This window comes from Pongo pygmaeus, chromosome 13 (genome assembly GCF_028885625.2).
Source record: "Pongo pygmaeus isolate AG05252 chromosome 13, NHGRI_mPonPyg2-v2.0_pri, whole genome shotgun sequence".
Taxonomy (NCBI): Eukaryota; Metazoa; Chordata; class Mammalia; order Primates; family Hominidae; genus Pongo; species Pongo pygmaeus.
Window position 1 is genome coordinate 78,104,980 of NC_072386.2, and position 26,653 is coordinate 78,131,632.

The 26,653-nt window shown below is 38.3% G+C and overlaps 2 protein-coding genes across 4 annotated transcripts in view; one reads left to right on the plus strand and one right to left on the minus strand.

Annotated features, from left to right (window-relative positions):
- Window positions 1-26,352, plus strand: ASPN (asporin). The gene is made up of 8 exons (XM_054502640.2): window positions 1-312; window positions 7,662-7,953; window positions 11,798-11,910; window positions 15,979-16,192; window positions 17,522-17,632; window positions 21,980-22,073; window positions 22,775-22,913; window positions 25,071-26,352. The coding sequence occupies exons 2-8, from the start codon at window positions 7,692-7,694 to the stop codon at window positions 25,266-25,268; spliced, it is 1,131 nt and encodes a 376-aa protein (XP_054358615.1). The 5' UTR covers window positions 1-312; window positions 7,662-7,691; the 3' UTR covers window positions 25,269-26,352.
- CENPP (centromere protein P) overlaps window positions 1-26,653 on the minus strand; it is a 286,353-nt gene that overhangs the window by 132,442 nt on the left and 127,258 nt on the right. The window contains exon 6 of one of the 3 annotated variants that reach the window (XM_063650258.1): window positions 23,011-23,336. The exons of the other annotated variants lie outside the window; for them this stretch is intronic. Within the exon in view, the coding sequence (XP_063506328.1) occupies window positions 23,088-23,336 (249 nt within the window). The 3' untranslated portion in view covers window positions 23,011-23,087. Of the gene's footprint in view, window positions 1-23,010; window positions 23,337-26,653 lie in introns of those variants that run through there. 3 annotated transcript variants of the gene reach the window in all.

A 26,653-nucleotide genomic window follows, 5' to 3' on the forward strand; every position in this document is an offset into this window, starting at 1 on the left:
CTTCCAGTAGACGTCTAGAGTTTAGCTAGAAGTCCTGGCTACGATACAAACAGTGATGGAAAACACATGAGCAGTAACAAGTTTTAATCTTGCTCCTCAGTACTAACATGGACTAATCTGTGGGAGCAGTTTATTCCAGTATCACCCAGGGTGCAGCCACACCAGGACTGTGTTGAAGGGTGTTTTTTTTCTTTTAAATGTAATACCTCCTCATCTTTTCTTCTTACACAGTGTCTGAGAACATTTACATTATAGATAAGTAGTACATGGTGGATAACTTCTACTTTTAGGAGGACTACTCTCTTCTGACAGGTATGTTTCATGTCTATCTTACATGTATCAATGTATACTTTACAGTCAATACGAAGGAGACATTAATGTTATTAATAAATGCTTATAAATAATAGGATAAAGTCCAAAGTTTATCTCTAGAATTTCTTAAAAATCAGCATTTAAATACAAACCTAAATTTGTACCTAAAATTATTCTAGTTTTATGTCTTATCTATAATGAATTTATTTTAAATATAATTATGTGACTTTTTTTTTTCAGCTAAGTGAAAACCCGTCATTATGCCTTACCATAAATGTTAACATGATTGATTTTAAAAGTCATCTAAATAAACATCTTGTATGTTTATCTAGGAAAATAACATTGCTATAATAATGATCATGAAGTTTGGGGATATCACAGCTATATTAAATGAAACAGTAAATATATTTTTCAATATTTAAAATATTTTCTAATGTGTATTTAAAATGTGTGAATTACTGAAATGTCATTTTTACTTATACATTTGAATATTCATATTTTTCCTTGATAAATGTCTTCCTTATTATAATGAAATGGCACTGAAAAGTTCAAATGGAAATCTATACAATTCCAAGAAAGAATACTTATCAGCAATAGTTTAGCTAGCACTATATTCAATATGAAAGATTAGGAAATTTTCACAGCATGTATACAGTCAGAATTTAACACTTTCAAAGATTTCCTTTGTCCACTCCCAAAGTAAATTTCTGATTAAATTTTAGATTAAAAAATTTAAGCAATGTATTCAATATGCTACTCCCTAGTAATCTAAATAGCACACAGCATTCTTTCATGTTAATCTATTCAGAGGTGTAGCACCCAAGAAACAGTGGCCACATGGTGTAGGGACTGAGTCATAAAGAACCTGAGGGGGTTGTATTTCCCTAAAAATAAAGTTGTTTAAATCCAAGAATCAAGCTGTTAAAAGAAAGAAATAAAAAAAGAAAGAAAAATCAAGCACAAGCCCACACACATAAAAGGATCCTGATGTTTTTAGTTTGTTTTTTGGCATTAAGGAGTATAATGTAGTAGTGGAAAGAACAGAGGATATATAGTCTTCTGTTACAACTAACTACTCAATTAAAAACAAATATTCTGATAACTGATCTGAGGTTTGAGACAAAAACAATTAACTTTACAAGCACAAGTCTTGAGGCACTGTGGGAAACATCACAAAAATGGAAAGGCAGCAGATTTTGTTTTTTAAGACAGTAGCTTGGCTGCTAGACGTGGAGAAATTAATGAAGGGCAAAATTAGTATAAAAGGAAGAACAGCTAGAATGCTTCGTCAGAATGCTAGTTATACTTCTAAGGTAAAATTAACTGCTTTTTAAGGGAAGTGCTATCTTTATCAGTATCCATGAACAAATGGTACTGTGAATAAGTTTCCAAATGCATGCTTGGACTTTTAACTCATTTGTTAGCTTACAAGGCTATGCCTTGATTACATCTGAATTTGGTTTGGATTCCTTCTGTGAAATATATGGAGTATGTTATATCACATTTACATGCTGAAATCTGCTACTGGTACCTGTGAACTGATAGGCATGTTTAAACCCAGGGGAAAAGTTGCCAAGTGGGCCTTTAAACATGGGATTTAAAAGCACAGTGACTTTTTACCTAATAATAGTGTCTGAGAGGAAATACCATTTCACTTAGATAAACTTTCCATTCTAAGTTTGTAGACCAGTTAAATGGAAACAAGAAAGCTTATGTGCTTCTTAAGCTTTATTTCCAGTCCATATGTTATGAACTCTTTTAAGAGCTTGGCCAAATCTCCTTACCTAGGCTTTTCCAGAGGAAATTCTGTTTACTGTCTGGAAGTAACTATGAGATTAAAATCCATTTAGGAGGACATGCAGTCGAGTGCAAAGCACAACCAACAAGCAGTGAGGAGGCCAGCCCTCAGCTCCACCACCTCCAGCCAGTTCTGGACGCTCATTGCCTCAGCTTTTTCTCAGTAAAAGAGGGCCATGGGGGGAAAGTCTCAAAGGCCTCTCTTAGCTCTAGGCTACTATGATTTATTAGTAACAGCAGTAGCACTGGAAGAATACTCCAAATAGTACTCTGATTAAGAGAGACTTGAAACCAAAATCCAAAGCTTTCCATGAGTGGAAAACACTGGCAAAACTGGTCTAAATCAGGGAAATATTGAGTATTCCTGAGAAGATTTAATATTTTTAAAGGGTTTAAAAATAGAATAACCTGAATACTGCCAAAACTAATAAAACAGAGGTTGTACCTCATTAATAAACTCAAAATAAAACAGCCAAAAGTCATATCATTTTAAATGACATCTAATATTCTCTACATTCTTTCTGAACAATAAGAAAAAAATACTGCTATCTAGGGTTCGCTCCTAGACATTCCATTATTTTCCTATGGGTAAACATTTGCACACTGAACTGGGGGAGGTTTAGGACCTATACTTAATTGTACTTATTAACAAAGTGGTGGAAGAGACCCAGCAAGAGACTCAGGTAAAGAGTATAAATAATGAATTCCTCATGGAATCAAGGTTGGCCTGACTTTTTTCTTTGCAAGCAACCAGGATAAACGAATGCAAAAGATTAGATTAATTGTAAAAGGCTAACAGAAGACAGAACTAGCAGAGAGAAATGAATTTTCCAGAAGGCATTTTTGAGTTTCCATATAAAGACTTTCCTAACAGCCATGGATGGATAACTGTGGAAGATGCTGCCTTGAGGTAGTATCCTCTCCCTGGAGCTATTCAAGCAGGGTGGATATGCTCCCTGTTCCAGAATGTTCTGGAACCTTCACCACCAGGAGGAACTCCTGTTTCAAAGGTCTCCATCTCTTATTCTCCCGGAAAGGGCCTAACTACTATATAAAAGTGGCTGCCTCCACTGCTTAGCAACTGGAATCCTTCCCAACAACTACAGATAATGCTACTGCCTAAAACTTGCAGGCAGAAGTCTCCATTTCATATTTTTATTTTACCGCAGTTTTGATTAAAGGCAGGGAGGGTCTCCTGTAACTTATCAGTCTAAGAAAGAGGAGAGACAAAGGAAGGGGCCCCGGCTGATGCTTCTCCTGATGCCACTGGGGGACTGGTCAGCAGCCCTGAGGCAGGGATGTGGAAAAAAGCAGGACCACTACTGTTCCGCTCTCTGCCTTCCCTGCCCTGTGTGCCTTCTCCTTCTCCTCTCAACTCTTAGTTCTGCTCCTCATACCTGATCCCGTTCCTCATCCCGAACCTCAACTCAGTACTGGGGAAGCCTCTCTTGATGGTGGCACGAGGCTGAAAGGCATCTGGGAAACCATTATGTGGTGTGCAAAGGAGCTGAGGCCAGTCCTTGCTCCCACTGCCAGGCCACAAGGAACACCACGATGTGTTCTTGGCACCCCACTTTGGATCTCTAACACATTCCTAGTGTTTTACATCTTTTTTAAGTTCCATAGTTTTTTTGTTTCTACATTTTGGATATATTATCTGTTAAACAGGTTTTTCCGGTCCAGACTGGGAATCTAAAGTCCATTTGGTTCAAAGATTCTATGGGAAAAAACTTAAACTAAAACATTCAGGCTGGGTGCAGTGGCTCACACAGTGGCACACTTTGGGAGGCCAAGATGGGTGGATCGCTTAAGGTTAGGAGTTCAAGACCTGCCTGGCCAACATGGTGAAACCCCATCTCTACAAAAATATAAAAAATTAGCCAGGCATGATGGCACATGCCTGTAACCCCAGCTACTTGGAAGGCTGAGGTGAGAGGATCACTTGAACCTGGGATGTGGAGGTTGCAGTGAGCCAAGATGTCGCAACTGTACTCCAGCCTGGGCGACAAAGTGAGACTCCATCTCAAACAAACAAAAAACCCCAAAAAACAAACAAAAAAGCACAATCAACCAACTTAAAAAATAACCTTATCAAAATCTTCATTTCCCATTGACCAGAACAAATAGGATTAAGCCTCAAGAAATTGTGAACCCCAAAACAATTTCCCAAGTAGGTGCTATTGTTTGACTTTTGGGTAGAGATAGATGAGAATAGTGTGTATGGGAAACCTTTGATTATACCAATTCCTACCAAAAGTGGTAGGAAAACACAGCAGTATATGTAGAAATAAAGCAAAGAAAATTCTGTTGGCGGACTGATATTTAAAATATTTTAAAAGCAACATAATTAAAACACCATGCATGGGAAGAAAAAAAATGCTTTGCTTATAATCCCATTATCCCTCTTACCAGGTTTGTACATTCTATTTCAATCTTTTTTTCATGTGAATATATGTTTTTATAAATGTCTTTAGTTCTATTGGTCTCAAACAGTAAACTGAGGGTTATGCGTAGACAGACATGGTGAAGAATTTTACTTTCAAAGCTCTGGGTACCACACATCTAGTGTTAAAGCCCTACACCCCTATTCCTACCTCATAAGTCACAGTATATACAGTTTACATTGTCTATTTACTAATCCAGGCATTTTATTTTTTAGTTTTTCTATTAATGTACCTGACATTCAAGTGTTAACTTTACGATCTCGTATTACCTGACAGTAGTTGATTAGGAGTTGCGGGTTTTTTATTTTTGAGTAGGGAAGTGTGGGAGAGAAGAGGATGGGGAGGAAGGTGTGCTCTACTTTAAGAGATTCAGCATTCTGATGAGTGACACTGCCTGGGGTACAGTGGGTGCTTGGTAAATGCCCACTGAATAACTCCAGCAACCTCAAAGAAAGCCAGAAACAGGACCTTAAATGACATTATAATTCTATAGCTCCTTGTTGCCAAGGTCAGACAAGGTCAAGGGCAGCTATGCACCTAGAAGACAGAGCTGTAATGCAAGAATGTTACAGAATAAACTGGAATCAGGGGCCAACTTTGATTTAGCTAAGGACCAAGAGCTGAATTTTCTAGGGAATGAGTATTTTGAAGGTTGAGGCAAAGCTGGGCACTAAACCTTAAGGAGTCAGGAGCCACACAACAGCCCTAAGTCAAAACACATAATGAGTCAAAGTTAGACAGACAGCCAAGGCACAGAGACAATGTGTCAGGGACAAAGTGATATTGAAAAGGAAGCCCCCAGTAACCTTTACTAGGACCCCATACAGGATTCACAGGATGACTGGAATACGAAACATCAACCTGCCTGCCAGCAGGGACACCCCATGCCTGCTACAGAACAGTAGTCAGCCACAGTTGGTGATTTCCACCTGGGCCTCTCCAAAAGAAGCCCACTGAACCTTGTGTTGCCAGCACAATCTCTCACCCAGTACTGCACAAATCTGATCACACAATCATTCTATTCTCTACCTTCCAATCCAAGCTACACAGGTGCTTCTTTATGTACAGATGTGTACAGAACAGGAATTTGTATACTGGTTAGATAAGAAGAAATGACAGAGTATGCCCATGAAGCCACGAGATTTCTGGATAAAACAACTGAATCCCCCCACATGAGCTGGAGCAGAAGGCAGCACAGAACAGGGAGCTGGGACACATGAGCCCTAGCTCTGGCTCCATTTATATTTGGTAGGCGACTTTGGGCAAGTCACTCAAGCTCTTTACGCCTCATTTCCTATGAAGGATGAGTCTAGAATAACATCTGAATTAACACCTCCACAAAGTAGTGTACAGATGGGAGGCTAGGGCTAGTTTTGAAACGGGAATCAGGATAGGATTATTAAAACATAAAAAACTCTTGCCATTCTCAGATCTGTCCTGTAACCTCCTTCCTAGCATAAGTTGGTGTGGATTATCACAGGAATATCACACATACCTGACCAGTGCCATCCAGCTACCCAGTGGGCAAATGTTCATGCCACCATTTAGATTTTTGGATCATATGAGGAATTAAATAAAGTAATTATCAGGTTAATAACTAATGACAGTAGGACATTCTAGCCCTCGTCTGGTGATTAAAAAAGACATACCATATATAAATGAAGATATTTATTAAGTTAATGAATTCATTCTTGATTTTTAAATCCAGGAAAAAGCAGGCCCATGGAGAGATGTTAAAGCTGATTTTTTGGTTCTGGGAAATTGCAACCAGTTGGGATTTGGAGGGGTAGGTCTTCCTGAGGCTGGGCCAATCCTGGCTGACTATAGAAGTCTTTTGCAGCTCAGCTGCTCTCTGGCACTCGGGCAATGGCAGGCCTGGTGGACTATTTAGGTGACTGTAGCCTGGTGGTCTATTAGGGTCTGCGGAGCCCTCTGCTGTGGTGGTGAGTGGATGCCCTCCTGCCAGGACTCAGTTTCACCAATGAGCATCTCTAGGATGCATCTATTTTGAATAATTTCATAATGTTTTTAAGTTTTGAAATTTTCAAAGAATATACACATTTCACAGGTAATAATTTAAAAATTAGGATATGTAAATATGGCAATAAATCTATGCTCTGAAGGTTCTCATTTGTATAGTTCTGTTTTGTGTGCATTTTAAAAATGCAACTGAAAACAACCTGGTCCCCCAAAAACAAAACAAACAAACAGAACTCAGTGGAAAGCTGAGTAAGAAAGAATAGTCTGGACATCAGACAGTTTGGATCAAATATTAGACAATGGAACAGATTAGAAGGAAAAAGATACCAATTGTGGAAAAAGTGACCAACTATGAGAGTGAGGTTGGGAAAGGTGGAGAGAAATCAGTTAATGAAAAATTCCAGATGTTGTCTAAGGAAACAATGAAGACATTCCTCCTTCAGGAACACTGAATACATTAAGGCAATAGAAAGATTTTGGGAATACAGAGTTAGGTAAGATAATCTGTTTCTGTTTTTACAATGTTTATTAGCTTTTTCATTATAAGGGTAATACTCATTGCTCATTATGAAAGTTAAAGGAAAACACAAGTCGTCTATGGTTCTAGTGCCTAGAGTTTATCATCAATCAGGTATATTCCTGCCAGGTTTGTTTTTGTTTGTTTCTGAGTGTTTGTAAGTATACAGTTTATGGATTTTTTATATTTGCTTTTTTTTATTTCACAAAAGATAATATCCCATATTTTAAAATGTGTTTGCAAGCATTTTGTGGGTCCCAAAATATTTCATGGAATAAATATACTCTTTTATTTTACTATTCCCCTTTAACCATTATATAATTGTCTCAAATATTTCTGCTATTATAATTCTGTGATGAACATCTTTGTGCACTTTAGAAATGTTTCCTGAGACTAGATTCTAAAAAGTAGAATTACTATCTGAAAAAGAGATATTTTTAGAGTTCCCAATGCACATTGCTGAATTGCTTTCCAAAAATCTTTATAAATTTACTCTCACATTAGCTAAGCAATGGATTAAAATGCCATTTCATTGCACTCTTACCAGAACTGAAAAATGTATATATGCAGGAATTATATCCATTTAAATTTAATATCCAATGTCTGTTTAGTCCTAGACTGGTCTTCTACACTAAGACACCATGAAGGAGTATGTGCTCCTATTATTCCTGGCTTTGTGCTCTGCCAAACCCTTCTTTAGCCCTTCACACATCGCATTGAAGAATATGATGCTGAAGGATATGGAAGACACAGATGATGACGATGATGATGATGATGATGACGAGGACAATTCTCTTTTTCCAACAAGAGAGCCAAGAAGCTCTTTTTTTCCATTTGATCTGTTTCCAATGTGTCCATTTGGATGTCAGTGCTATTCACGAGTTGTACATTGCTCAGATTTAGGTAAGAATATAAGTCAATTTTGTTTTGAAGAACAGTAATGCTATTCTGACAATTTAAAGGATGGAAAAAGTCTCACTGAAATTTCAAAAATAATCTCATTGAGTGTATAAGATTTTTTTCATTTAAGTTTTTAGGTGGAAAGTACAGCAAACCCCAAAGTACATCCAAACTTATTTTTAAAATTAAGAAAATCAAAGGAAAACTAAGGGAATGTTGTACATAGAACATTTCCTTCTCTTCCCCAGTTAAATCAAAGCATTTAATTTTAATTCGCTTCAGAGAGAATGGACATCACGTGCAGTTCTATCTCAGGGTGTTAGCAGGTTGAGACTGTACTTTTCAGTAAAACTCCATGATAACAAAATAAGCTGCGTGTCTAGAACAATGAAATGAGTTATAGAAAGCTTGTGAAATCTCTAATCTAGACCTTTTAAAGATAATGCTTTATTTGCTTTTTAGCAATTTGGGTTTAAAACTGCCTAAGAAAAAAGTGGATAAAGTCTTTTTAAAATTATAATTCTTTGCTGAGTATTTTATTTCTTTAATACTTCTAATGAAGGAGCACTCAAGAGCACACCCATGCCCCGTTCAGGGAGGGGACGTAATGGGAATGCATATCAAGAGTTGTTGCCTTCAGCTATTTCCAAGAGGGGACAGCTGAGACTGGCCCCACTGCGGAGGCCAAGGTCTGGCATACAACTCCCACTCAGGGGCTGATGGCCCATCAGGGTCACTTCATGAGTCTGTATGAGCAGATGTCTTGAAAAGCATTAGACTTGCTTCCTACTGCCATAGCATTCATGGCAAGAGTTAAAGCTTATAATAATCTACTCTAGAGACCTTAATGAAGTTTGTCATTATATGACAAAACGAGACGCAAACAAAAAGGATTCAGAAAAAGGGGAGACTAATACGAGCTAGACTTATTAGTAAAGTCTAATGAAATAGGCTAGGAAAAAAATGGGTCTTAAGCTTTACCTATGGAATTCTCATGAGAAAGAGATTAAGATGCAAGTACTGTTTGAGAAAACTTGCTCATGTAGAATGACTGTGGAAACAGCATCAGGAACAAGAAATGCAGAAGCTGAGACAGATGCTGGGTGCGAGAAGAGGTTAGTTAGGGAATATGAGAACGTACTATTGTACTAAACTGCATCTCAGACAAGAAAAAACGTTACCTACCATCAGTTTGCAGAGTGGGTGCATGTTAAAGCACTTTGTAAGTCAAAATTCCAGATAAAAATATGTGTATCTGCTACGACTCCACCAGATGCAAACTGGGTTAGTTCTGGGTAAGATGGTGAATAAGGACACATTTATCTTTAGTACAGACCACCCCCATGTGCTGGCCTCCATATGTGCCACGGCAGAGCAGTCATATGCTTCCAACATGAAGACCCTGGATGAGACATTGCATAAAACTACTCCAGAACACACTTGTCACCAAAGACTTGAGAAGCCCAAGTTACCTCATGGCAGGAAGCTGGTGTTCCCATCACACAGTCTCCCAAACATTTAGCTTTGAAAAAACTCTAGTAAACTAAATCCACCTAAGGATATCCGTGACAGTCAGACATGCCATCAGCATGCTGCTGCACCCACCCTACCTCCCCCAAAATGTGACCATAAAAAGGGTCTGGGCACTTATCACTCTTCCTCCCTCAGGAGATGAAACTCTTCAGAACTTCAGTTTTAACAGGGGCAGGGCAGGAATAGGTTTGTCAAAATCTGTGCTACCAGGAGGATCCCTTCTGCAGAACCTCCAGCTTCCTATAAGACTTCCACTTCATTTTCTAAAACCAAAATAATATCCTATGTTCATAAAAATGGCAAAATTAATCTATTCTAACAAACAAAACTGCCCCCTACCTTGCTAATTCATCAAGTTACCCCCCTTCTTCTTCCTATAAAGGGTTAAATTTCTTAAGAAAGTGTCAATTTTATTTTAGTATTATTATTACTTTTTTTGAGACAGAGTCTTGCTCTGTCACCCAGGCTGGAGTACAATGGCGCGATCTCGGCTCACTGCAACTTCCGTCTCCTGGGTTCAAGTGATTTTCCTGCTTCAGCCTCCTGAGTAGCTGGGATTAAAGGCGCACACCACCATGCCTGGCTAATTTTTATATTTTTAGTAGAGACGAGTTTTTACCTTGTTGGCCAGGATGGTCTTGATCTCCTGACCTCATGATCCACCCGACTTGGCCTCCGAAAGTGCTGCGATTATAGGCATGAGCCACCGCGTCCGGCCTATTTTTTTATTTTTATTTTTGAGACAGAGTCTCACTCTGTCACCCAGGCTGGAGTGCAGTGGCACTACCTTGGCTCACTGCAACCTCTGCCTCCTGGGTTCAAGCGATTCTCCTGACTCAGCCTCCCGAGTAGCTGGGACTACAGGCACGTGTAACAATGCCCAGCTAATTTTTGTATTTTTAGTAGAGATGGGGTTTCTTTCACCATGTTGGCCAGGCTGGTCTTACAACTCCTGACCTTAAGTGATCCACCCACCTCGGCCTCCCAAAGTGCTGGGATTACAGGCGTAAGCCACCAAGCCGAACCAATTTTAAAGTATAGAAAGGAAAAGTACATAGAGCTGTAGGATAGAATGTTGATATTTAAATACTAGATTTTCAATTCTTCAATTTTTGGCTATTAAATGTATGACTACACTTCAGGAGTGAGGACGGTTCTATCAAAAGTGTATTGACATCTAGGCCAAGGCAGGCGGATCGCTTGAGTCCAGGAGTTCGAGACTAGCCTGGCCAACATGGCAAAACGCTGTGTCTACTAAAAATACAACAATTAGCCAGGCATGGTGGTACACATCCTAGCTACTCGGGAGGCTAAGGCAGAAGAATCACTAGAACCCAGGAGGTGGAGGTTGCAGTGAGCCGAGATGGCACCACTGCACTCCAGCCAGGGCAACAGAGCAAGACTGTCTCAAGTTAAAAAAAAAAAAAAAAAAAAAGAATAATATATGAATCAGTATGTGGAAATCAAAGAATTTACAACTAATTAGAGAAGTTAATTACTTAAACGAAATGGGTGGTAAAGTTTTTGGTAATATACATGAAAAGAAATCTAATTTTTCTATTTTCTAAACACAACTATCTAAGGCTTCTTAAAATGATCAAGACCCGGCTGGGTGCGGTGGCTCATGACTGTAATCCCAGCACTTTGGGAGGCCCAGTCAGGTGAATCACGAGGTCAGGAGTCTGAGACCAGCCTGACCAACATGGGGAAACCCCGTCTCTACTAAAAATACAAAAATTAGCCAGGCGTGGTGGCACACACCTATAATCCCAGCTACTCAGGAGGCTGAGGCAGGAGAACTGCCCAAACCTGGGAGGCCGAGGTTGCAGTGAGCCGAGATCATGCCACTGCACTCCAGCCTGGGCAACAGAGCGAGACTCCGTCTCAAAAAAAAAAAGAAAGAAAAATTATCAAGACCCATATGCTCCAATTTAGCACTATAACGGCCTGAAAATTTGCAAAGAAAGCTAACATTCCTCAGCCAAAGGTACATCAACAGAAGCTGCACCTCAGTGGTTGGTCACCTTCTCACAGCCACCAAGGCCGCTCCAATTTATCTCCTTTTATTCCACCTTAGAGGGGATGAGTAGTGACAGCTATACCAATCTAGACACCTTGTAAAAATTAATAAGTTACTCAGAAAAGTCCTGAGGTCTTCCCCCAAAACAATGCTTTTTTGTCATCTGTTATGACTATTAAGTAATCTGTAACTTGATGATAATCATGGGTTTTAAAAAATGTATATTTCTACCATATTAGTAATCTCATCTTCAGCATGATTCTCTATTATATAATATGTTTGTTTCTTTCTAAGGTTTGACCTCAGTCCCAACCAACATTCCATTTGATACTCGAATGCTTGATCTTCAAAACAATAAAATTAAGGAAATCAAAGAAAATGATTTTAAAGGACTCACTTCACTTTATGTAAGAATATATCCTCATACTTTCAAAGATTTAAGTGAAAACTCTGTATCTTTGCTATAATGATTAATTATACTATGTTAGTATAAACAAATCTTACTTTTCTGTATGTAAAGAATGAGAAAAATCTCTGCATTCAACAGCGTTCTAGTCAATTAAAAATTGTAGATTTCATTCAATTAATAGTCTAATTCAATGGATGTTTATTAAATAATAGCCATGTAAAACGCAGTGGGCTGAGTTTAATGGTCCTCAAATAAGCTTACAATCTATTCAGGTAGTAACAGTCACTATACATTAAAATGAACAAGAAAACAATTACTTACAGCAATCATTAGCAAACAGTGTAAGAAATCTCTACCCAAACGTGTTAAGACACCACAAATCTCTAACAGCAGCACACAGAATATATCTGATTGATTAATATATACATGTATGGCTTCTTTATTGGATCTTTAAAGAGGAAAAGAATTTTTTCTTTACTACATTAGTATCATTTTAATATTCTAGGATTTAAAAGATTACTACTTCCATGTTTAACATTTTGGGCTGGGTGTGGTGGCTTATGCCTATAATCCCAGCACTTTGGGAGGCTGAGGCGGGCGGGTCACTTGAGCCCAAGAGTTCGAGATCAGCCTGGGCAACATAACAAGACTCCACCTCTATAAAAAATATAAAATTAGTTGGCATGGTGGTGGTGCATGTAGTCTTAGCCAGGAAGTAGAGGTTGCAGTGAGCTGTGACTATGCCACTGCACTCCAGCCTTGGTGACACAGTAAGACCCTGTCTTAAAAACAAAAACAAACCAAAAAAATCATTTTAAAGTCTCTAGATTTTAGCAAGTAAAATTTCTGATTTAGTCTGAAATTGGGTTTGGAGGAGCACTTCATTTCCCCGTGCCACCGCCTCCCCTCAACACAGCTCCTGCCTCGCTGACTCCGGCATGGTGTTAGAGGAAGAGCTCTGGTTCTGTATTATCTGAGGTGGTAAGCCAGGCCTGGCTATTCCAGGCCATTTCCCCACACTCTCAGGCTGTGCTGGAGAAAACAAATTTAAAGTCTGTCGTCTCTAGGGTAGAAAATACCATAACCATACTAGCCCCTTGCTACCATGCAGGCCTGGCCTGTTCCTGTGTCTGAGAGATGGGGGGTCACCATGCCTCCCTGTCACCCTGGGTCAGTGCAGTGGACCCTGCTGGCCCATCCCTTCCTCCCTGTCACCCTGGGATCGAGGGCATGCATGCTGATCATACTTAAGGCAGACTGAGGGATGCTCAATCCTTGCATCAAGCCTCCCTACAAAATCCAGCTCTCACACTGCACGGTCAGGTAGCCAGCACCTTGTCTGCTCTTTTCACTTTCAAAGTGTGCAGGCAGCTCAGATCTGGTAAGGCTCCATTAAAAATATAAAAGAGCAACTAGAAGAGCATATTTATAAGTTAGGTCTCACTAAAACATTAAGACAGTCAGAAATGACACAATGGATTCCACTGAGGATCCACCCAGTCCACCCCACTAACTTTAGGCCACAGAATCTTTTGGAGAATGGCAAGGCCATTATTCTACCAACAGAAGTTGGAAATATAGCCTGTTGATGCGTTTACCACTTCTTCAACCCCTTTTCAGCTTAGATAACCACAAGAATAATAACTAATGGCATATTTAATACTGGGGCTATGAAAGTTTTAAATTCATCATATCATTATTTTATTACATTTTAGGAGCATTCCAGGGACTTAGTCCATACATATTCTTGTTATTCACAGGGAAATGAGAAACTAAAAGGTATCAGGAGCTTTCTTAGACCTACTTGATTTTCTTTGAGAAATGCATGTCAGGTGTAGAGCAACAGTGGGAAAGCCCCCAGCTGTTAAGTAGTATTACTGCCAAGCTACTATTAGCAGACTGACCAGGTGTACTGATGTAAATCACTTTTTAAAGTACATGCTTTATACTTGAATTGTAAGTATACCACAAAACATTTATATAATATCACCTTATATGGTACCTGTCTTTTAAGAGAATCAAACTATTTTTTAGACATTCTACAAATTCTCTGTGTTATGTTTTAGCTACTTGTTTGGCACTTGGGTTCTTACACAAAGGATGATACAGTCAGAGCAAAATCACTGAACACACTCACAGCCCTCCCAGCTCACTTCCAGCCATTATCAGACACATGTGGCATGAATCACTGTCCTACTACTGAATGGCTATGCTCTTCTCATCTTCTGTCCTTACACTGTTTGTTAATGATGAATTGGAAGCTCTGTGATAACCAAGCCGGCACTGAGAGTGCAGTTTAACTGGATCACTCAGCCAGCTCACCATGCAGGGCAGGCAGTCCACCGTGTGGCGCGGCTCTTACTAGTGCTGCACAAAACCTCTTACACAGTTTTGTATTACTTTTCCTTCCTTTTATGCAGTTCCAACAACTGCATGTTTTAATGAGGAAAAACAAACTAATAAAAGCCCAGTGCACTAGACTTGGATCTCACTGACGCACAGGTTCACTTTGTGGTGGGGCCTCTCTAGCCCTCACTTGTTGGGTGGCATAGGCAAGTCACCTTTCTTCACTTTATGTATTTCCTCATCACTAAAAGAAGAGTAATAATTCCTGCTAAATTTACCTCTTGGAATCAAGAGAGGATCCACAAACCATCTTGATGATTCATCAAGTTGTTAAATTCCCCTCACCTCATTTTTCAGTGTAACCAAAGGAAAAGAGAAGATACTTTTAGTTGGCATCACACACCCACAAACGAGGATATTTTACCAGTTGGTAACAAAATGTAGTTTCACCTCTTCTCCTAGGCTTACCCTTTCTTGGTGAAACTTTTAGCAATAGTGATATATCTGGAATTTCCAGAGGGTGAGAAAAGGAAAGCACACAGAGCCAAGAGTGAGATGAGGAAACGTGCAGATAAAAGGAGTTTACTGAGCAACCAAAATGTGTATTTCTGCCATGGAAAAACAACAACAATACGAGTAATACCAGTGAGGCATATTAAACAAAGGGAGATTTTTGTGAAATGAATTTGAGAACAAAATCATAAAATGAATGAATCTAGAGCTGCTCCTTGAGAAAATCAGACGACCTGGACTGGTAAAGAGGGACAAAAAGGTCCTGAAGACGCTTAGTGGCCTGTCATCATTCTTGGTAAACACAGAAAATTCTCTTTGAACAATCTGGCAATGAGTAAAGAACTGAGCTATGCTCATTTTGCAATGAAAATCGTTATCAGAGTTACCAACATGTCCCAGTTTGCCTAGGACATTCCCAGTTTTGGTTCTGAAATCCCCACATACCATAATCTCATGATCTGGGCAGACTGAGACGGTTGGTCACCCAAGCAGCCATACACCCTTGGACATGTTGCAAAAGACTTGTGCAGAGAGCACACTCACACTGGTACAAGTTCTTTTTACTCTCTGGAGTTATTAGACCCCCTCTGGAGTATGCTGTCTTATTGCCCTGAGAAATACCCAAAAAACTGATAAGAGATTGAGTCATTTCTCAGGATCCATTACTATATCCCCAATATCTAAAATATGCCAGAATGCTGAGGGCACATGGTAGGAGTTTTTTCCTCACAGGCCTCTGTTCTGGGAGAAATGGTAAACATTAGTAAATATGAAAGAAGTGAGGTTTTCAAAGTAGACAAAATCATGCAAAAGTATATTTGGTGTGCACTAAACATAGTTTTGTAGAGCAAATAGATTTTAAGATAAGATAGAGATAATATTGTTGGTCACTTCCCTGAAGGGAAATAGGAGGCTGAGTAGAGGTTGAAGGCTTAACCATATGAATGTATTATCTATTCAAAGATTAAAAAGATGCACTTCTATCTAAACCAATGGCACAACGTTAATTATTATAGCTCTGCACTTTTCTAACTCAGTAGTAAAATTTTTTTAAAAGCTTAGATTGGGCTGGGAAAGTTTTCACATGGGTGATCTAGTACACCAATGATATAAATTGTACTGATTTCCATGATTGGCTAATCACTGTAGAATACTGGTAAATCAAATCCACTTCCTAATATTGTGTAACTTTCTATGCTTGATCAAGGGTCTGATCCTGAACAACAACAAGCTAACAAAGATTCACCCAAAAGCCTTTCTAACCACAAAGAAGTTGCGAAGGCTATATCTGTCCCACAATCAACTAAGTGAAATACCACTTAATCTTCCCAAATCATTAGCAGAACTCAGAATTCATGAAAATAAAGTTAAGAAAATACAAAAGGACACATTCAAAGGAATGAATGCTTTACACGTTTTGGGTAAGTTTTTCAAATGAATGGGACATCTTGAAATTATAACAAACAAGCAGATGTAGAACACTTTATCATCACTATTAAGAATAATTTCCAAAATTAATTTTTGAATAATCTTTGCCTAGATAAGCCATTTATAAACCAATTAAAATGTCCAACAAAATTTTTTAGCACTTAAAGAAAATATGATCTTTGTAATACTGTCTCTCTCTCCCTCAAGAACCTCCTTTGAGGGCAGGTCTGGTGGCTCACGCTTGTAATCCCAGCACTTTGGGAGGCCAAGGCGGGCGGATCTCCTGAGGTCAGGAGTTTGAGACTAGCCTGGCCAACATAGTAAAACCCTATCTCTACTAAAAATACAAAAATTAGCCGGGTGTGGTGACAGGCGCCTGTAATCTCAGCTACTCAGGAGGCTTAGGCAGGAGAAATGCTTGAACCCAGGAGGCAGAGGTTGCAGTGAGCCGAGACTGCACCACTGCACTCCAACCTGGGTGACAGAGTGAAACTGCATCTCAAAAAAAAAAAAATAAAGAACCTCCTTTGAAACACTTAGCGTGGTTTCTGTTTCTGACCAGACCCTAATAAAATATAACTTATTATTTAATTTAAAGGTAGTATTTTTAATGTACTGCATAAGCTACTCAAATATAATACACAAAATTAGTTCGGATATTATTTGGAATGTGCACCTAACATTTGGTTATCTGCGTTAAGATTATCAATGTGAGGAATTTTTTGTCTTATATTTAAAACTCTACCTGATTTTATTTCTGACACCCATCATATAACCATGCCATCTCCCTATAATATCCATTCAAAATTCATAACCAAGATACTAATTCATTTATTCATTTAATTCAACCAAGTGCCTGGCCTCACTTACTGGCATTTCTTCAAAGTTATATTTCTGCTAACAAAACAATTTCTAATTCACTTACAATTTAAAAAAAGTTTAAGACACAAAAATGTACACAGAAAAACATAAACATTTTGGATTATATGAAGGATGATCTTTTTTGATGCACTATTACAATAACAAAACCTTAATTGTGCTCATGGTTGGAGGAGAGTGAAAATGTCACTGATATGGTAATTCAAAGTGAATAATAGTGAACTTCTCATATATTCCAGTTTACATAATACAAAGCAGTATTTTTCTGATGCTGACAGAAAGGACAGTAGATAGACAGAAGCAGATATACTGAGTGAAAATGAGCCTAAAGGACGAAGCTCACGCTTCTTGGGATATTCATTCTTGGGATGTGTCTCTCTGCACTGTGAGTTTCCTTTATATACAACCTATGTGTGCTAAGTCATGTCATTCTCCCCCGACAGAAATGAGTGCAAACCCTCTTGATAATAATGGGATAGAGCCAGGGGCATTTGAAGGGGTGACGGTGTTCCATATCAGAATTGCAGAAGCAAAACTGACCTCAGTTCCTAAAGGTTTGTATTTACTTTATCTAAGATATGGTATTTTAAAGTTGTCACCTTTCAGTAACGATTCAATCTAATATTGTAAACTGTGCAGTATACACTGCAACTAGAAATCCTTGCACCAGTAAATCTGGTCAATATAGTCTACACACACATAAAATGCCATATGTAGTGCCTTTTTCCTGGCAGAATTAAGCCACAATTTTTTTACTCCACTAAGAATAAACATTAAGAAGCAATGAACTTTTAATTTTCTTTCTCTTTCCTGACATTACTCATTTATACCTGTCATTCTGTGCAGTACCTGTTAGAGGTGGAGAATTCCATACAGAAGAAAGCAGAGAAAGATAGATGGGGCAAGAGACCCTGTCCCCAGGCATTTAGCCACAGTTTGAGGTGGAGCCTATGAGCCCAGACTGGGCAGCCCCTGGCTCTGGCAGGAATGGACATGCCATTCAAGGCAAGGCATTTTGTACCCAGCTTCTTCCCAGGTGTACTGTGAAGATTAATGGGCCAATACACAGAAAGGTTTGGGGACAACATCCAGCACATAGGAGGTGACCACCTGTGACATAATCATTACCAAGAAGAGCACTGTGCTCTTTATCATGGCTTTGTGTGACCCAAAGCTAGCACCTCAAGTAGAATGCTCCTTAAGTCTGCCAGATGACCAGTGTTCTAACCCATTACTTCCAAGCTCCCTGTCTGATGATTAGCTGCATAGGATTGCCTTTCTTGGAACTCTTGCTCAAAGTCTTGCTTTCCTTATTCCCAACAAGGGCACATGCTCTCTTTGCTTTGATGACTAACTGGGCCAAAAATAACCCCTATGATTAACAACATATTTTTACTTTCCAACAGCTCCGTCTTTCAGTATCCATGAGTTAAAGCAGCAACTTCATCACAACCCCCTCTATTCTACTCACCTGATCCAGAAGATCAATAAAACAAACATATACAGATAATTTAAAAGACACAGTAAAGCTGTTATTATTAATCAAGAGGTGACCTTTCACTTAGGTCACCCAAAGATCATCTAAAGTAAAAGAGGAAAGATAACTTTTCTATCCAGGAAAACAACAGTTTAATTCAGAACTATACAAATCCAAAAAAACACCTCAGTCAAGCTTTAAAGGAGGTGGATGTTTTTCTACAAGAAACCAAAAATGTTTCATTTACCTTCCCATTTTAGAAAAACAACAAAAAATGCAAATGCTACCCAATAAGTTAAACATATAAAATCCCTTTCATATGCTGGAAGCTAACATCCAGTAAAGGAGAGTGAAGACAAGGAAAAGAGGAAGGTAGAGGGAGGAGAGGAGGACAGCCTACAGGGCTGGAGGAGGGAGCTGCTGTTCCAGGCCACATCTCCTGACATGGCCATTCTTTATGTTCACACCAAAAGTCTTTCCTACACTGCAAAATTCTATTTAAATTTCAAAGTGTATCTTAAAAGTAAAGGTTTAACTTCTCACGAAGTTTTCAAGATTCTTTCAAAGCCAAAAGGAATCTTTAGAAATTTAAATTGGAATCAAATCTCTCAGCTTAAATAACGATTCCTTCAAATCCCCTTAATATTCAGAATTCACTAACCTGTGAAAGCTGACTGCCTGCATGGCATAATCCAGTCAGTATTACCCCCTGTGGCAAGATGAGAGGATGCAGATATCCTGAGGGTCCTCACCAGACCCAACAAGTTATCATGCAGACAGGATGAAAATGTCTTCTTTCCTATTCGTTCAGGAAGTTCTACTGCATAATATTATGTGGGGAAGAGGGGAGACCTGTTTGAAGACAGGGTGGGAACAGACATTCCGGTACAAAAGTGTGCTAACATTTGTCAGCAGTTACTGAGCTTCTGCCAAATTCACACCTCTGCTCGTTTATCCTAGAGGCTACACTTCAATCTTCTCTCTGGTTACCCACCTTCCTCATTTCCTAAAGGACACACAGTTCCCTCAACTTCTACAAGTCCTCTCCCAGAGATTTTTCTCTTCCAACTTTGTACAACCTATTCTAGAATAGGCTGGCACATTGCACCAGCTATTTTTCTAGTGATTTTTGTATGTATGATGGATCTGCTCTAAATTAGCAAATAATGTCTTTGAGGACAGAACCTTTACCTTACCTACTGGAGGGTCCACATAATCATTCCATAAATACAATTAAGCTCAATTCATCAAAATTCAAGAAATTAGAACCTTCTCAGTTTAGAAGAATTATTTTTCTGCTCCCTAGTTTATTTATTTTAAAATTCAAAATAGATTCTGTTATCAAAATAACTTCAGTCATAGAAACTATTATTGCTATTCATAAAGATGTTTCAATTATCTTCATCAGTCTTTATTGCTAATATAGAAAGGAAATATTTCATCAAGAGTTGAAAAAAGGAAAGCATTTTCCAGCTAGCTAACCAGATACTTGGGTTGACAAATAATACTTTGTATATAGGGCTAACAAAATGAGGTTTGATGGAATCTTCTGGTCAGTCCCTTTCATTCCAGCTTCAGTTCATTTGGGGAGAGTAGGGGTCAGGATATGCCCCGTTGAGAAGAGAAGGAACGATTATTCACTGGGCACCTGCCATGTGCGGGGGTACTACAGCTACACTTAGTTTACACAAAAACTACTGCTAATTGAAAGAATAGAGCCAGGCACAGTGGCTCATGACTGTGATCCCAGCATTTTGGGAGGCCAAGGTAGGCGGATCGCTTGAGGTCAGGAGTTCAAGACCAGTCTGGCCAACATGGTAAAACCCCATGTCTATCAAAAATGCAAAAATTAGCCGGGCATGGTGGTGCACAACTGTAGTCCCAGCTACTTGGGAGGCTGAGGCAAGAGAATCAGTTGAACCTGGGAGGCAGAGACTGCAGTGAGCCAAGACTGCGCTACTACACTCCAGCCTGGGTGACAGAGTGAGACCCTGCCACAAAAAAAGAAAAGAAAAGAAAAGAAAAGAAAGAATAAATACGCAATGACCTGAACATATCAAATAGAGTAAAAATCCGTGTTTATAATGGTGTTTTAAAAAAAACACAAAAAACCTTAACTGGTCACCTCTGGGCATTGCATGAATTCATTACTTGAAAGAATCAAGTTTTGCTGCCTTTTCTATAAAAACAATCTTACAAAGTAACTAAATAATTAATGAAAGAAAATTCTTTAGAGAAGAATTCCAGCTAATAAATCCATCAAGAATGACATCAGGAAGTCACCATTTTCCAATTCCTAATGACAGAATGGATCTAGGCAACAATCGTGCATGACTGCTAAGACCCTCAGGTGAAAGGCTGATTTACTTTTATCTGAATGCATCTCTGCATCTGACTACCAGGGCATAGGAAGAAGTTAAAGGATCCTGATAAATGATATCACATGGAAGCTGTCAGCCAAATCCACAAAAGGAGTGTCTCAAACAAATTAATATGGAAATAAATCAATAGAAGAGGGAGAAAAAAGGAGGGAGCATGTTGTACGTTAAGAGAGATTTCAAGAGCAATAAGAACCAAATGTATTCTGTAAACTTCATTTAATCCTAACTTGAACAAATAAACTGTAAAATGACATATTTGAGACAATTGGGGAAACTTTACTATATTAGATGACAGTAAAGAATTTATTAATCTTGTTAGATGTAACATTAACAGGGTGGTTATGTTAAAAAACAAAAAACAAAAAACAAGATGAACTTATCAGTTAGAGACATCTAGTTGAAGAATTTATAGATGAAATGACATTATGTATAAGATTTGACTTTAAACACTCCAGCAAAAGAAATATGGCAAAATAAAAACAGATAAACAAATCAATAAATAATAGAGTAGATAAAACAAGATAGGAAAAATGGAGATAACTGTTGAAGCTGAGCATGGTGGTTCATAATACTAGTTACTAATTTTATGAATGGTTACAATTTTACCATAATAAGAAGTTAATAAAAAGTAGGTACCAGGCTGGGTGTGGTGGCTCACGCCTGTAATCCCAGCACTTTGGGAGGCCGAGGTGGGTGGATCACCTGAGGTCAGAAGTTTGAAACCAGCCTGGCCAACATGGTGAAACCCCATCTCTACTAAAAAGTACAAAAAATTAGCCAGGTATGGTGGTGTGTACCTGTAATCTCAGCTACTCAGGAGGCTGAGGCAGAAGAACTGCTTGAACCCAGGAGATGGAGGTTACAGTAAGCTGATATCACAGCACTGCACTCCAGTCTGGGCAACAGGAGTGAAACTCTGTCTCAAAAAAAAAAGAGTAAGTGCCTAAAAAGTTGCCTAAATCCATAATCTGAAACTTGAAAAGTAAACAGTCAATGGGGCTTAGTTACACTTGACTTAACATATATCTTTCTCTTCTTATTAGGCTTACCACCAACTTTATTGGAGCTTCACTTAGATTATAATAAAATTTCAACAGTGGAACTTGAGGATTTTAAACGATACAAAGAACTACAAAGGTAAACGTTCCCAAAATTTTAACTTAGAATGATACCTCCTGGAGAATGTGCACAGGGACCCTGGTAGAGATCACTGTCTGTTTAGCCAGTTGCTGTTGGAACTGGAGAGTGTGAAGGGAAAACTAGAAAGAACCACCATTGGCCGGGTGTGGTGGCTCACGCCTGTAATCCCAGCACTTTGGGAGGCCAAGGCGGGCAGATCCCGAGGTCAGGAGTTCAAGACCAGCCTGGCCAACATGGTAAAACCGCATCTCTACTAAAAAATACAAAAATTAGCCAGGCATGGTGGAGGGCGCCTGTAATCCCAGCTACTTGGGAGGCTGAGGTTGCAGTGAGCCAAGACTGGGCCACTGCACTCCAGCCTGGGCAACAGAGTGAGACTCCATCTCAAAAAAAAAAAAAAAGAAAAAAAAAAAGAACCACCATTATTACCACCTCTGCTGATAGGGGCAAATCAAGTGAAAAGAAGAAAATGACTTTTCAAATTTCCCTTTTGTTAAATTTAGGTTGAAGAATTTTCTGACAAAACTGGAAGATAGTTGTTACATACTGAAATAGGTTATTAAATAAAGTAATGAAATATCTTTGAACATATATATAAATAGGACAGGCTTATATTCTAACAGTTTGTGGTGTTTTCAGCTAACTCTATCACACCTAACCATCTGTGTAAGACTTGATGCATTTTATATCATTTTTAGGCTGGGCCTAGGAAACAACAAAATCACAGATATCGAAAATGGGAGTCTTGCTAACATACCACGTGTGAGAGAAATACATTTGGAAAACAATAAACTAAAAAAAATCCCTTCAGGATTACCAGAGTTGAAATACCTCCAGGTAAAACATTCTACTTGTGTTCAGTAGATATTGGTACTTTTCTTCAGTTTTTATAACATACTTTAGCACACCTCAAGCAAAGACCAAGTAAGCAGCAAGGGTGATTCAAACATAATGACTCTCCAGGTTGCATGAGGTGTTTTAAGAAGTAGGAGAGCTTTAGGAGAATGGTTTCTACATCGACGTCACAAGAAAGCTCAGGATCCATTTCCATCTTTTGGTTTCTCCTGTTGAAACTGCTGAGGACATTGTGGCTAAGCCGCTGGCACAGTTAATTTCAGATTTTAGGGCAGGGGTGGCTATGCAGAGGCAGGACTGGTCAGGAGGACATGGGGCAGGGTCACGTGTCCTTTTGATCTGGAAACATTTCTCAAGGCAGAGCAAGAGGATTAGGATTCTGGTATTTTCGCTTTCAGTGTGGTGCTAGGATAGACATGTATATTTTTTTTTTAAACATTCCAACCAGAATACAGTATATAACCAATTTAAAGTCACCATCTGGAGCATCATGAGTTCCCATTTTGTCGTTTGTTTTTATTCATTATTAGAAATCTTTTCCTTCTATTTGACAACCCTTAACTGGCTGGAAGGGGCCACAGATTCCTTGGAGAATCTAATAAAGATTTAGATCTTCCCAAGAACAAAAGTTTTCATCTTCCAAGGAGCTTGAGAACAAAACTGGGCAAAAAGCCACTTTGCCTCTTCTCTATTTCTTTCCGACGTATCTTTAAACAAGTTTTGTTCACTGTACTCCTTTGAGATACAAACCATCAAAATGAATGTAATATAGGCAGGTGCTAATCTCAAGATGACAACTTTTGCTTTGACTTTTCCAAATGCTGCATTTGGATGTCTGTTTAGCCAGTGACTACAACTTGAGTCTGTCCTCTCTCAAGCTGCCCCATCCCTGATGTCATTTCTGCTTAATTTGTTCCACAACTCTGCTTCCAGCTTCTGGTCTCTCTTAAATCTACCTATACTCTTGCTAGCATTAATTAAATGAATAGAATTATAACACAAACAGAAGAACACAAGTCATAAGCATATATTTCAATGAATGTCCACAAAGTAAACACACTGATGTCCAGCAGGTTTCCATTCCCAGTGAGATCAGTACTATGGTAAACTATACCTTGCACTTATATTGAGCAGCTGGGGGACTGAACACCAAACTTAAATGTTTTAGCAATGCCTAGAATTTTCATGATTGGTCTCATATCAGTTTTACTAAGACATAAAGGCAGAATCTAGAGGTAACAACCGCCAGGGAGGATATCCCACTTTGGCTAGCAAAAGACTTCTGCTCTTCAGCACACCAAAATGCTGTCAGTTAAGCAGATTGCTTTTATTTCCCAGAAATCTCACTGTTACCAAAAAAGGCCAAAGAAGAAATTAGAAGGGCTGTTAAAGGGAATGAAGGAAAGTTCCTCTATTTACCATACTTTTTGAGTAAGAATTTAATTTAAAAAGACATGTACACAGCCTGTAAAATTGTGACTTGTCCACTGGTGTACATAAGATCAAGTGATTTCAATTATTGATGCTATATTACAATTATGCATTTAAGATGTTGATAGATCTTTCTATAAAACAACTTAGAAAAATTCTCCTTTGGTCACAGAAAATGCCAGCTAATAATTCTTCGCAATCAAATTGTGAGCCTAATTCTTAGAGCATTAAATTTCATTCTTCTGACCATTTCTAATGTTCTAAATGCATTATTGTAAATATGGCACTGAAGTAACCATATATATACACATAAATATGTATATTTAAAAATATGTATGTATGTTTATAAAAGTAAACATTACGCATGTATGTATTTATGTATATATGTATGTATGTATGTACATATGTATGTATCTATTTATCTATCTGGAGAGAGAGAGAGAGACAGTGACCCATGTGACCAGGCAGTATGCTCTGGGCCTTGGCGGGAGTCCTTCCCCAACACTTTTGTGTACAACACATCAGCTTGAGTTTTTATAATAGGTATTTAACATGCATAAGTAAGTACATCTACTTTACCTGAAAATACATTCAAGCCAATGTAAAATAAACAGATGAATAAACCCACAAACAAACGGCAACTACAGAGTATTTTCCGTTTACATTTACTGGGTATTTTTAATCCTTTCTTTTTTCCTACTACAACAGATAATCTTCCTTCATTCTAATTCAATTGCAAGAGTGGGAGTAAATGACTTCTGTCCAACAGTGCCAAAGATGAAGAAATCTTTATACAGTGCAATAAGTTTATTCAACAACCCGGTGAAATACTGGGAAATGCAACCTGCAACATTTCGTTGTGTTTTGAGCAGAATGAGTGTTCAGCTTGGGAACTTTGGAATGTAATAATTAGTAATTGGTAATGTCCATTTAATATAAGATTCAAAAATCCCTACATTTGGAATACTTGAACTCTATTAATAATGGTAGTATTATATATACAAGCAAATATCTATTCTCAAGTGGTGAGTCCACTGACTTATTTTATGACAAGAAATTTCAACAGAATTTTGCCAAACTATTGATACATAAGGGTTGAGAGAAACAAGCATCTATTGCAGTTTCTTTTTGCGTACAAATGATCTTACATAAATCTCATGCTTGACCATTCCTTTCTTCATAACAAAAAAGTAAGATATTCAGTATTTAACACTTTGTTATCAAGCATATTTTAAAAAGAACTGTACTGTAAATGGAATGCTTGACTTAGCAAAATTTGTGCTCTTTCCTTTGCTGTTAGAAAAACAGAATTAACAAAGACAGTAATGTGAAGAGTACATTATACTATTCTTATTCTTTAGTAACTTGGGTAGTACTGTAATATTTTTAATCATCTTAAAGTATGATTTGATATAATCTTATTGAAATTACCTTATCATGTCTTAGAGCCTGTCTTTATGTTTAAAACTAATTTCTTAAAATAAAGCCTTCAGTAAATGTTCATTACCAACTTGATAAATGCTACTCATAAGAGCTGGTTTGGCGCTATAGCATATGCTTTTTTTTTTTTAATTATTACCTGATTTAAAAATCTCTGTAAAAATGTGTAGTGTTTACATAAAATCTGTAACTCGCATTTTAATGATCAGCTATTATAAGCTTTTAATAGCATGAAGATTGTTAGGCTATATAACATTGCCACTTCAACTCTAAGGCATATTTTTGAGATATCCCTTTGGAAGACCTTGCTTGGAAGAGCCTGGACACTAACAATTCTACACCAAATTGTCTCTTCAAATACGTATGGACTGGATAACTCTGAGAAACACATCTAGTATAATTGAATAAGCAGAGCATCAAATTAAACAGACAGAAACTGAAAGCTCTACATAAATGCTCAGAGTTCTTTATGTATTTCTTATTGGCATTCAACTTAAGTAAAATCAGAAAACAGGGAAATTTTCATTAAAAATATTGGTTTGAAATAAAATATTTGTGCTTTGATGTTATTTTTCTTCACCCACCCAGCAACATAAACTATTCTTCAGAAAACTCTAATCTATATATAACATGTTTAGAGCAGTATTAATGTCAATTATTATTACTTTTTGTTTTGTTTTAAGATGGAATCTCGCCCCGTAGCCCAGGCTGGATGGAGTGCAGTGGCCTGATCTCGGCTCACTGCAACCTCTGCCTCCTGGGTTCAAGCGATTCTCCTGCTCCAGCCTCCCAAGTAGCTGGGATTACAGGCACATGCCACCATGCCCAGCTAATTTTTTGTATCTTTAGTA